Source organism: Furipterus horrens, unplaced genomic scaffold, assembly GCF_987537825.1.
Source record: "Furipterus horrens unplaced genomic scaffold, mFurHor1.1.pri manual_scaffold_13, whole genome shotgun sequence".
NCBI classification, from domain to species: Eukaryota; Metazoa; Chordata; class Mammalia; order Chiroptera; family Furipteridae; genus Furipterus; species Furipterus horrens.
This window is the reverse complement of record NW_028327183.1, coordinates 56602054-56615228: the sequence shown is the minus strand read 5'-3', so window position 1 is coordinate 56615228 and position 13175 is coordinate 56602054. Positions and strand designations below refer to the sequence as shown.

The 13175-nt window shown below is 50.9% G+C and overlaps 1 protein-coding gene and 1 pseudogene across 1 annotated transcript; both read right to left on the bottom strand.

Annotated features, from left to right (window-relative positions):
* Nucleotides 1-3367: 3367 nt before the first annotated feature.
* On the bottom strand, nucleotides 3368-6491 carry LOC149995538 (ret finger protein-like 4A pseudogene; annotated as a pseudogene).
* A 1529-nt stretch (nucleotides 6492-8020) lies between these two features.
* LOC149995537 (HLA class I histocompatibility antigen, alpha chain F-like) lies at nucleotides 8021-11256 on the bottom strand. Its single transcript, XM_090259700.1, has 6 exons — nucleotides 11128-11256; nucleotides 10601-10885; nucleotides 10174-10452; nucleotides 9372-9647; nucleotides 9170-9274; nucleotides 8021-8748 (listed from the first exon to the last, which is right to left on the bottom strand). Exons 1-6 carry the CDS (start codon nucleotides 11189-11191, stop codon nucleotides 8654-8656), a joined length of 1104 nt encoding a protein of 367 aa, XP_090115826.1. The 5' UTR covers nucleotides 11192-11256; the 3' UTR covers nucleotides 8021-8653.
* Between the last annotated feature and the right edge of the window lie 1919 nt (nucleotides 11257-13175).

Genomic DNA, 13175 nt, shown 5'->3' with positions numbered 1-13175 from the left:
CTGTGCTTTCAGAGAGAGGGGAATGGAATGAGAGAAACAATGATGTGAGAGAGAAACATTGATTAGTTTTCTCCCGTGGGCACCCAGACCAGGGATTGTACACTAAACCTACGTGTGTGCCCTGACCAGGGATCGAACCCACAACCTTTTGGTGCACATGGCGATGCTCCAACCAACCAAGCCGCCTGGCCAGGGCTGGCATACATCCTTTGGTGAAGTGTTTGTTTAGAATTCTGATCAATTTTATTGAGTTAATTTGTTTTCTTACTGTTGAGTTGAAGGATTCTTATGCACAGTCTAACACAAGTGACTTGCAAATGTTTTGTCCCAGTCTGTGGCCTGAGCTCCTCTTACAGACATAACAGAACACACTAATGCACGGACATATTCACCTGGGATGAGAAACCAGAAGCGCCTCTGCGCTATTCGCACAACGACGGAATCGCACGGACACACGTTTCTCAGAGCGCATCATCATCGTTAGGCGGCACGTGCTTGAAGGTAAATGTGTCAGATAAATAGGTCGGACACCTTAAACTTACCCATGGTGTTTGTCAATTATATTTAATTTAAAAATAAAGCTCGTTGTGGGTTTTATGTACCACCTTGGCATTCATGAAGGACTAGAAAGTGTCATCATGAATATTATTAAAAGTGACATCCACGTATTAGATTGTCAAGAGTCCCTTTCCACAGTCACGACCCCAGGAACTCTAGGGTCTCTAAACACCAGCAGTGGGGGGAAAATAGCAGGAAACCATGAAGGAAGATACGGAGGTCTGCAACCACCAAAGATGAGAGCCCCCAACATAATGACGTCAAAAGCAAAGAAGGAACCCGGCACATAGGTGACCCAGGGGACCACGAGCATCGGGACGGTGTGGGCGGCTCCGGTCCCTGGAGGGCCTCTGTGGTGCCTGCAGGGAGTGTAGATGTGCTGCCACCTCTGGTGGTGTCTGTGCAGGTGACGCACTGTGGAGATGCTGGGCCAGACAATAGGGACAATGAATGTGACACTGAAGATGGACCACAAGATGGCACCCTCAGGCCTGCCTGGTGACAGTGATGGCCATTACTGAGTCACCCCTCATGAGCAGTGGGCAAGACAACTGAGAAAGTTTCCCACGTCCCCTGGGGAGGAGCTGAGCTCAGAGTTACAACGTTGTTGGGGTGGAGGACACTCTCTACCAGGAGCTCCAGTCACTCTGTTTCCCACCAGGACCCTCTCCTTCAGCTTCTACTCTTATCTAAACTCTGTCCCCAGGTCTCTCACACTGTCATCCCATGTGACCCAGAGGCTGAACTGACCCCAAGTCCCTCACACTATCATTGTGTGTGACCCAGGCTGGTCTTGCTGTGCATTCTAGTCCTATAGCTCTCGCTGCTCACGGCCTCAGGTGTATTTAGCCTGGAAAACACCCTCAGTTGAAGCCAATGTCTCCCTGCACATGTCCTGGGATCTCCCTCTGTCCATGTGACCCTAAAGGGCCCTGTAATTGTCTCCCCATCAGGCATAGAGCTTCATGTTTGGATTCTCTCATTGCACCAACCTGTTCCCGTGTTCTGGACAATTAGCTCTGGAGAGAAGGCTTCCTGGTTGTACAGACTGGGATTAGGACAAGCCCATGACTTGGAAATACAGAGAGAGAACATTAAAATTGGTCATTTAAATTTTCAGTTCATGGTAAGAAGTGCCCATTGATAATTAGGTCTTAGTAACCAGGTACACCTTCCAGCCCAGGCCTCAAATCGTCCTTCTGAGAGGCCACGGGAAGGGAAGAGCAAAGCACACTGTTCCCATCGTTCCTTCCAGCGTGAGTCAGCACATGGGTTGCACACACATGTCACTGAATGTACATGGGTCATTCAAGCCAAAACAGGCAGATGGGACATCCAGGGCCTCTATACAGTATCCAGCCATGGCCCCTCGCTGGGAAAAACAATGCTCGCCCCCGGAAGTCTAGTCTCCTTTCCTCACCATAAACACGACCCACCCTTTCCCCTCTTCTCCCCCCACCTCCTTCCCCTCTGCTGACCACCAAGGTGTTGTCTGCGTCTGTGAGTTTCCTTTTGTTGGCTTTGTTCATTTGTTTGTTACTTTTTATGTCCCACATACAAGTGAAATGATACGGTTTTTGTCTTTTTCATCTGACTTATTTCACTGAGCATAACACCCTCTAGCTCCATCCGTGCCGTCCCGAATGGAAAGAGTTCATTCTCTTTTACTGCCCTGTAGTGTTTCATGGTGTAAATGCACCACAGCTTTTTTATCCACTCATCTACTCATGGGCATTGAGCTGCTTGCAAATCTGGCTATTGTAAATAATGCTTCTATGAACATAGGGGTGCACATATTCTTTCAAATTAGTGTTTTGGATTTCTCCAGATAAATACCCAGAAGTGGAATCACTGGATCCAAAGCCAGTTCCATTTTTAATTTTTTGAGGAAACTCCATATTGTTTTCCACAGATGCTGCACCAGTCTGCGTTCCCACCAATGGTGCATGAGCGTCCCCGTTTCTCCACATCCTCGCCAGCACTTGTTGTTTGTTGACTCATTGATGGTGGCCTTTCTGACAGCCTTGAAGTGACATCTCATTGTAGTTTTAATTTGCATCCACCTGATGTTTAGTAACATTGTGCATCAGCCATCTGTAAGTCCTCTTTGGAGAGTGTCTGTTCTGGTCATCTGCCCATTTTTATTTTCTATCCTCACCCAAGGATATATTTATTGATTTTACAGAGAGAAGAAGCAGATAGGGAGGGGAGAGAGAGAAATATCAATCAGGTGCCTCCCATATGTGCCCTAGGCACGTGCCCAGACCAGGAATTGAACCCACAGTCCCTTGGTGCACAGGCCAACGCTCCAGCCAACTGAGCCAGCCGGGCAGGGCACATCTGTGTGAACTGTTCATACAGGTCTGGTTTCCACATCACAGAGAAAATCAGTTGGTCCGTTGGGCCACACCCACATTTCTATTTTGTCTACAACCTCCATGCCACGCCCAGTTAATCTTTCAGAAAATAAAAAGAAAAACACTTGGCAGTTGATGTAAATGTTCAGAACATATTTATTGGACACTAATATAGACAAGCTCCCGCCTCCACCCCAAAAAAAACAAAAAACCACAACATTTAATATGGGCAGTGTAACTTCCCCAAAATTCGTGTTTGGGATTCAGGAACTGTCCCCTGCTTCTTTGCAGCGCTCGCTCAGTAACGGGCCGAGAAGCTCGTGGCTGTGGCTGTGGGCACGCGGGGCGTTTCTACATGTGCTCTGTGCCCACAACTCCGTGGCCTTGCCCAGCAGAACTGGCCACGCTGGGACTCAACCCGGGACAGATGGTCAGGAAGCACCCGTCATCCATCACCGGACTTGCAGGAGAGAAAACGGACGCAGCGGCTCTGCCGTAGAGATTTTAGGGAACGTAAAAGTATGGGAGCCGTCGCCAACGTGGGAAAAGGAAATGGTCCCCATACCCATGTCCAGAAAAACGCCCACGCGGTGTAAGCGGGGACTGACCGTCAGCGCCGTCACCGGGTCGGTGCTGGCCAAGAAGATGTCCTTCTCCCTGCAGCTCACGCTCCAGAAGCCAAGTGCGGCAGAGAGGACGAGCTTGTCCTGCCGACGGACAGACTCCTTGCAGACGCCCAGGTTCCACTCCGCGCTGGAGCCCACGTCCACCTCCCAGTAGTGACGGCCAGACGTGAAGCGCGCGGAGCCCAGCACACAGCGGGCGCAGCTGAACCTCTGCGGGTGGACTGTGCGCTTCTGTTCCAAATGCGCAGAGCGGACTCGCCTCCGTCCGCGGAGATGATGAGGTGGTCGTTGGCCGTGTCAACATGCAAGGTCATGTTCACTGCGGAAAGGCAAACAATCCATCAGCCCTGTACCCAACGCTCACTTCCACGGCACAGATCACGTGCCTCGTTCACTGCGTGTCTTCAACCTCACATTTCGGGATTTTCCTGGGGAAACTTCCCTGTTCCCAGATTAGATCTGATTTTATAGATCAGATGGACGGTTATTGTTGGAACTCGCCCTTTTTCATAACAGGTACTCTCTATATCTTCAGCTATTGGGTCATTTGATTAAGGAATTTTCTTCTCCTGAGAACGGACTCCGTATGAAGAGAGACCACGGCTGCTGCTCGTTCCCAAAATTATCACACAAATATCACAGGTTCTGCCAACACACAGTCCTCAGATACGAATTTCGGATGGTGGGAAACACTTCACTTCTTGCAGAATAATGTTGACATCAAGGCTTTCTCCTCTCTCTGCTCAGAGCCTGGGGGGACCTCAGCGGGAACCTGGCGGGGAGCTCAGCGGGGCAGCGCTCCTAGACGCAGGGAACTCGGAGCAGACGACCCGGTGCAGCCCGGGGTCTCCCTGCGACTCTAATTATCCGCACAACTGCCTGTGACGTCACCTGTGGGCGGGGCCAGCGCGGCCTGTGACGTCACCTGTGGGCGGGGCCAGCGCGGCCTCTGACGTCACCTGTGGGCGGGGCCAGCGCGGCCTGTGACATCACCCTGTGGGCGGGGCCAGCGCGGCCTGTGAAATAAGCCTTCGGGATAAAGACTCATCGCTCCCCTTGTTGGTTTCTTTCTTTTTTCCTTTTTCCTTTTATGTTTTTAAATCACCACATAAGGACATGTTTTTATTGATTAGAGAGAGAGAGAGAGACAGAAGGCGATGGAAAGAGAGAGAGATATCGATTGGTTTCCTCCTATAAGCCCCCTGACTGGAATCGAACCTGTAACCTTTTGGTTTACAGGACGGCACTCCAACCAGCTGAGTCACCCAACCAGGCCTCTTTTTAATTTTTAAAAGAAATTTTTATTTTTCAGTTACAGTTGATGTACACTACAAAATAATATGGACACTAAACTGTACAGGAAAAAAAATTTTTAACTGATGTTTGCAAGATGAGAGGGAGTTCAGGAGGCTGGCTGAAAAGGATTGAGAAGCCCAGATCGATGGATACAAAAAGGTCACGGGGTGTACAGTCCAGCCCAGGGAACACAGTCAGTGATACTGTAATAACTGGGCGTGGGGCCGGGTGGGCCCTAGACTTCTAGGGGGGGGATCACTTCACAGGATATACGAATGTCTGCTTACTGTGCTGTACATTTTAAACTAACACAGGATCGTATGTCAGCTGTACTTCAAAAATAAGTTTAAAAGATACTCAAAAATGAAAATTGTTTACAAACACATTAAAAACAATGGGAATCAGGAAGAATGGATTTTAGTGCTACAGGGTCTGTAACAGCTAGCATAGCCCAGACCGGATTTCTACTTCTATCAATCTCCAGTTCCAGGTGATTATTAGCTAGCAGTGCAGCTACTAGAAATATTGGATAGCACAGGGCTGGGGTATGATTAAATATTGTATTTTCATGAAAGCCTACAGCTCGCCCTGACCCGTGTTGAGCGATGTACCGCCAAATGAAAGGTGGCCGGTTCAATTCCTGGTCCAGGCACATGCTTGGGTTGCAGGCTTGGTTCCACCAGGGTGTTTACCAGAGGCAAAATATTACTTCTCTTTTGCATCCATGTTTCTCTCCCTATCTACCCTCTCTAAAAATAAATAAATAAAATATTTTTAAAAAACAAAGAAAACCTACAGAGACTTCTAATGTAGACTGAAAGGTTGGAAAATTGGGAAAGAATGAACATTTCAGGTGCCAGAATCCACGTAAGGGCCACCTGGACTGGAGGGATTTGAAAAGTCGCTCTTTCCTGGGGGGTGCGGCCGGCCACCCCGTGCCTTACCTTGGAACTTCCGCATCCTGGGGTTGATCCACAGGATGGCTCTCAGCTGCGGCTTTAGCGCCTGGACCTCTGACACCAGCCTGCGGAGCTGGCCATTGGGCCTGATGTCGCTCTTCTGAGAAACCTCGGAGCAGGTGAAGCACAAAACCCTGCCCCGGCTGGTCTCCTTCTGCAGGGAACCGAGGAGGCAGCAGATGAAGCCACACAGAGCTCTCTGCAGTCACCGCTGTAGGTAATGAGGATGCAACCCAAGGACAAGGATCAATGACTCCTGGCGCTGAACTTCTGATGTTTACAGTGCTAGTTGAAATGAATACATAATTCATTCTGGGGCTCTAAGTTACGTGATGAGAAGGTCTCTACCCTACCTGAGTGCCTTTTTTTTCAATCCCAGCTCAAGATGAATTTTTATTGGTTTTGGAAGCAGAGACAAAGTGGGGAGAGGACAGAAACATCAGCTGCCTTTCATACATGCCCCATTGGGGGGATCAAACCCTCAACCTTTTCCTGTATGGGACAATCCAACCAACTGAGGCACATGGGTATGGTTACCTGAGTGTCTTACCTGACAGCCACCAACCCTTTGTAGCTACTGAGCTGCTTGGGTGGGGATTATCCACACTGAAACCTGTTGAACATATGATGGACCCTCCCATTTGAAGATATCACAAGAAAAATATCTAAGCTACCTCCTGCAGAATCTCCCACATTGATCCCATGCTGAATAGACTGCCTTTTGCCATTACAATAAGTTAGATTTGTTTGATTTTACTTTTTTATGTGGTTACTAGAAAATGAGATTAGCCCTGGCACTGTGACTAAGTTGGTTAGTGCATCAGCCTGATATGTCAAGGTTGCAAGTTCAATCCCTGCTTAGGGCACAAACAAGAAGCAAGCAATGAATGCATATATTAGGAGAATAACATGTCAATGTTTCTCTCTGTCTGTCTCTTATATCAATAAATTTTTTCAAATTTTAAGGAAAACTAGTTTACGATGACGTATGTCAGCCACCTTACATATCAGGGGCCAGTATTAGTTAAGACCCAGAAGTCCTGCAATTGCCCCACCTGAATGTGCCTAAGACCCCATGCAGAACCTGAGAGGTGGAATAAGTCAATGGCTGACACTCCACTTACCACCTTGCAGGGTCCTCCAAGCTCGGATCTGGCTCTGCATCATGACAACCACATTATTTCTGCACCTGGTGTTGAACATCTGAGTTCTGCCCACGGCTCCCATCAAAGGCCCCATGCCTCTGGGTGCCCACGCCATGCCTGGCCTTAAGCTGGCCTCAGACAGCACTTGCTGAAACTCTTGTCGAAATTTTAAAGTAAAAATGAAATCCCATCAGATGGATTAACCTCTTTCGCACTAGGTCCTCTTCTCGCCTCTGGCTGCTTCCCCTGGTGATTCAGCTCTGGAGTGAGGTTGACTAGCAAGCCTGTTTTATAAGGCAGGTTCCTCCCCCATTTCATTCATTTCCTGTGTGTCCCACTTAATCCAATCAGATTTTGATTGAATCAATGAGATTTTCTCACCTCATAGAGAGGTTACCAGGAACAAAGGATGTAGTTGGGTATGAAAGTTATTTTTAAACTAATGTGAACAAAATATCGCCATGTAATCATTCTAGATTAGATCTTGACTATTTTGTTGATGAACTGTAACTGACATTTTTAAAATGCTCAGCATTATTAATCTTTCTAAATTGAATGAGACCTGGTTTTTATTTCAGGGTGGGCGACAGTTTCAAATGGTTTTTTATCATAAGGTAAAATCTCACATTTTAATCAAGAAATTCAATTAAACTTACTCAGAAGTCTTTCCTAAAATCATACTCACTAGTCTCAAGTTATTTCAAAAGACTGTATTTTTCACAAATGTGAAGCTATTTTTTAGAAGTTTGTTAAGGAAACCCAAAACTATTCCATGATAATCGGTGGCCAGTCACGGTCCAGTTTATTTTAGTTAGAGTCAAAGTTAAAAGATATTTTTGTAGTATTGTAAGGGATAAAGAAGTCACTGACTCTTAAACCAGCAGGAAATAATTAACAGATGAATCATGGAAAAGGGGCAAGGAAATGACATTGCACAGGTCCTCACGCATATCTCTGGGATCAAAAGGAGGACGATTGTCATCACCAAACACAGACAAATGTAACCCTAACCATCATTTATCTACCTGTACCCTCCCCACTGCCACGCACCCCTCCCCCACACAATTACCACACTGTCGTCTGTGTCCATTGTTTAATTTTTTAATTTTTCAATTATAGTCAACATCAAATATTATATTAGTTTTAGCGGCAAACCACAGGGATGAAACATTTATGCAGCTTATTAAGTAATCTCCCTGTATCTCTAGTACCCATCCGACACCATGTGCAGTCACGACAACATTATTGATCATATACCCGAAGCTGTGTTTTATCCGCACCCTACTAATAAGTAGGTCCCCTGGGGAGGGCGGCCTGGTGACCAGCTCCTCACACGACGCTGATAAGGATGCAGCCGCGGTCCGATGCCGGTTGCAGAGACAGCGGTCAGGGATTCTTCAGTCCCAAGGGGAGGCCTGAATGAGCTTTAACACCAAGTCCACTACAGAGCAGTGACATCATGCTGGGAGGGAAAGTCACCGCGAACACATTCAGGTCAGTCTCAGAGGTGCTCATCCTCCCACAGCCCCCCGTTTCCTTGGGGTTTTCCACTCTGAGAGTCCCCAACACCCAGCTGTGCCCCCTTGTCCAATGCCCTCCCTTCCTGCCCTCAGCTCTCACCGTGAGGAGCTGTGAGGGACACAGCATAATCCTGGGGGATGTCGCTGCCAGGGGGAGAACACAACAGCAGAGCTGTGGGGGGTGAGCACCCCTCACAGGCTCCGCCTCCACTCTCCTGGGGTCCCAGACAGCCCATCCCTGCACCCAGACTTACAGACAGCCTGGGCGTAGCTCTCCCTGCCTCTCCCTGTAGGGCTATGGAGGAAGTGGGGGGGGGGGCAGGGGGAAGGCTGCATACCCTGACCCAACCCCATAGCCCTGAAGTGCAGGGAAGTTCCTGGAACTATGACGGAACACCCAGGGTAGGACCAGCAAACACGGGGAAAGTGCATGTGTGGGGACTGGACCAACAACCTGTCCGGACGTCTGTCCTCAGCAGGGACCTTCCCCTCTGACCTGTGACAGCTGGGACTCAGCCCTGTCGCTAGTCATCAGGTGATGGATTTCTCCTCCACTGTCCCATGGGCCTCACTGAAGAGTAAGTGTCAGCGATTAGGGCCGATGGGCACGCGCCCGTGTGGGGATGTGACAAGCCATCAACCAGGCACAGCGCAGTCCCCCAGGGCTTGACCCCCAGGGACACAGGACACACAGCCCGCCCCGCCCACCTGAGCGCCTCCTCCTCCACGTCACAGCTCCAGCGGCCGCCGCCCCAAGGAGACCCAGGACAGCAGCGATGCCCGCAGTGATGACGCCGGTCTGAGAAGGGCGCTCTGCGAGGGGCAGGAGAGAGGCCAGCCTCAGGCCCGAGTCCTGACCCCGCTCAGGGACGCCCCGAGACGAGGCGCTGTGCCCACGCCCCCTCCTCACCCCATCGCAGGGTCAGGGGCTCCGGCAGCGCCCCGTGCTGCACACGGCACGTGTATCGCTGCTCCTCCCCAGGGGGCACTGCCACGGCCGCCCACTTCTGGAAGGTCCCGTCCCCCGCAGGCCTGGTCTCCACCAGCTCCATGTCCTGGGTCTGATCCTGCCCGTCGCGCTGCCACGTCAGGGCGATCTCCGCAGGGTAGAAGCCCAAGGCCCAGCACCTCAGGGTGACCTCACGGTCAGAGACAGGATGGCGGGTCAAGTGTGTCTTCGGGGGCTCTGAGGGGCAGGTGAGAACATTCGGGAACTTTGCGTTGGTCATGGGACACTCCAGCAGCGCTCACGTGACCAACCTGAGCAGGGACAGGTCACCTGGGGTGGGGGAAGGGAACGCTCAACCCAGACACCAGCTTGCACAAGGGCACCAGGGAGTGTCTCCCACTTCTTGGAAAGTTCCAGAATCAGGGCGAGAACCTACAGTAGGCGTCTCCATGCTCTAGGGGGAGAACGCAGACTTAGGTGACTGCTCAATGACTCCGCAAAGCCGGGTCGGGCGCCAGGTCTTAGTCCGAGAACAAGTGCGTCCTGGGTCACCAGGCGGCCACAGGGTGTAAGGAACCCGCCGTGCGCTCTTTCAGGGAGAGGACGGGCCCCTTATTGTCCTTCAGAGAAAGCGGGGCACGTGGGTGAGTCACAGCATAAGGAGAGCTCGGGGTCTCTTCCTTCTCCCTAGCACGGGGGAATTCCGACACTGACCCCCTTTTCCAACTCCCCAGCCCACGGACGGAGGCCTGCACCTCGGTACCTGCTCGCAGCAGCGTCTCCTTCCCCTTCTCCAGGAGGAAGTGGAGGCAGCGGTTGCAAAACGTCTCCACCTGAAGCCTCCAGATCTTCACTTCATAGTCCTGCACCAAGTTATGACCCACCGGGACTTGGGCCGCAGTGTCGGCCGTGGTCCCGGAGCTCAGGTTCACTTTCAGGGTGATGTGGTCGGTGCCATCGTAGGCTAACAAAGTGTCACCGCGGAGGAGGCTTCCGTCTGATCCCAGGTAGCAGCTACCCATTACCTGCAGGGTGTGCGACCCTGACCCCACCCCTAGTCAGCCCCGCTCACTTAGCCCCTCCCCGAGTCAGGTGTCCACCGGATCCGACTAGTCCCGCAGCCTTGGGGAGACCCCGGCCAGCCCGTGGGGAAGGAGTCGTGCCTGGGGCCCCGGGTGGTGAACGCTCACCGTCTTCGCTCTGGTGGTTCTTGGCGCGCACCCTGTTCATCAGCGCTCGGTACAACTGCTCCTTGTTCTTGAGTAACCGGGTCCAGTCGTTCGACAACTGTGGATCAACCTGCCGCACCCACTGCAGGTCCAGCCACGGTACGCGCGTCTCCACCCTCGGGGTCGCGGCGTCACTCTCGTACCGCCAGACCTCCGTGTCGTCCACGTAGCCTACATCGATGTACCAGAACTTCCCGCGACCCGATTCCGACACGAAGGTGCCGAAATATCTCATGGTGTGGGTGCCTGGGGGCGGGAGGACGCGCGTTCTGGGTCCCGGACCGTCGTAGGGGCAGCGGGCCCGGGGGACGGAAAAGGGGGCGGAGGTGGAGAGGAGGGGGCGGGAGAAGGGGCGGCGTCCTGTCGGGATTCGGGGATTGGGGTCCTGACCGGGGGTCTGGAGACGCTCCCTCCCCGGGTCCCGCGCCCACGCCGGGTCCCCTCGCTCCTGCCCCGCAGAGGCCGTTCCCTCCCGACCGCGCACGCACCGGCCCAGCTCTCGGTCAGGACCAGGGCCCCCGAGAGCAGCAGGAGCAGGAGTCGGGGCGCCATGACGCACCCGAGCGTCTGGGGAGAAGGAATTCGGGTTCTGAGTGAGGACTTGATACACGAAACCACGGTGACGCTGATTGGCTCCTTAGAGTCCGGAAAGCCAATGGGAGTGAGAGCTGCGTGAGCGTCATAAGTATCCAGGCAGAAGGACCCGTGTGATGTAGAGGGGAAGCCCGGGGGATATGGGGACACCCCAACAATGAGAGTCTCCGCCCCAAACTCGGTGCTTTGGCTGAGACCCTGAGAGCCAGGCCTGGGGACCCCGGACGCTGCCCTGACCCCTCCTCACGCACGGAGATCTCTCTGCCTCGCTGTCTCCCTGAGTTGCGGCCTAGCGCGTATTTTATTCGGTGACTTATTTTTATTTTTATTTTAAATTTATTTTTAGACAGAGGGGCGGGAAGGGAGAAAGAGAGAGAAAGAACTATCAATGTGTGGTTGTGTCTCGCGCACCCCCAAAAGGGAATCTGGCCTGCAACCCAGGCATGTGCCCTGACTGGGAATTGAACCAGTGTCAATTTGGTTCACAGGCCAGCGCTCAATCCACTGACCCACACCAGCCAGGACTATTCAGTGACTCTTAATATTTTGTTTTCCGAACATCTATACAGTCTTACATAATAATTTTCTTTGTGTGGTCATATCTATCAATATTTACCATACAAGGAATAAAACAGAAAAAATAATTCATTTAGAATAATATTAATAACCTATATGTTAACAGAAATAATTTTTTATGAAAAATAACTATTTCCTAAATACACAAAGTAGCAAGAAGAGTGGGTATCCTACATTTTACATTTTTACAAGTCTCAGCACTTAACAGCACAATTAGAAGACCAATGGACTTTCACATCTGCGTCTGCGTTTAACCTGTTATTCTGGTGACCGTGCGTGGAAAAGTGCACAGCCTCACACACACACGCAGGGAGAGCACTGTACTGACCTCTCAGATGAGCGCGGATCCTCATCCCCGATCGTTCACCGAAGCTGCGCAGGCGGGAGGTCCTGAAAGGCTCCGTGCAGAGCGGACCCGACGCCGGACAGTGAGAACGTCCTGTTCTGTGACGTTGCTTGTGCGGCCCCTGTGCTGACGCCTGGTTGTCTAAGGGTCGTGCCTTGTTTCCCCGGGTGATGGCATCTCCCAGTGTTGGGGCGGTTAGTGACACATTATTAAAGAGTCACCTTCGTTCGTTTCACCGCAGATCCCACTGGAAAACTGTCAGCGCCGGGAAGTTGCCTGGCTCCCACGGTGAGACAGGTTCTCTAATACCTGGTTTCCCCCTCAGAGCTTCCATTTTATCAAGACAAGTACGGTCAGCGGTCAGTGCCAGCTCACTCTTCTTCAGGGAGAAGCTCGCACTCATTTTTGGGAATCTGTGTGCCAATTATCCAAACCTCAGGAATCCCAGCTTCTGTGTCGCCCATGCTCTGAATTAGCGTGACATTCCATATAAGAGGCTGCTCAGCCCACACAGGTTCCTGTCCTTGGCTCATAACACTCGTGAAGGTAGCAGAAGTGAGTCTGTGTACTTTCCCGGTCATCGTAAGAAATATTTTATTTTTTTATTCTTCATGTTCTTTAAGGACAGTTAAGAATTCAAGAGATAATGAATTCAAGATATATTTATCTTCTTTATACAATTTTATTTTTAACTTAGAGTTAATGGACAATATTATATTACTTTCAGGTGTACAACTCTGTGATTAGACATTTATATAAATTATGAACCACTCACCCTGAGAAATATAGCTCCCATCTGACACCGTACGGAGTTATTACAACATTACTGACTCTACTCCCTGTGCCGGACTTCATACCCCCGTGACTGTGCTGTGACTACCAGTCTGTACTTCTTAACCCCTTCACCTTTATCACCCATCCCACTAACCGCCTCCCGTCTGGTCTGTTCCCTGTACCTATCAGTCTGTTTGTTCAGCCTGTTCACTTATTTTGTTCTTTAGATTCCACATGTAAGTACAG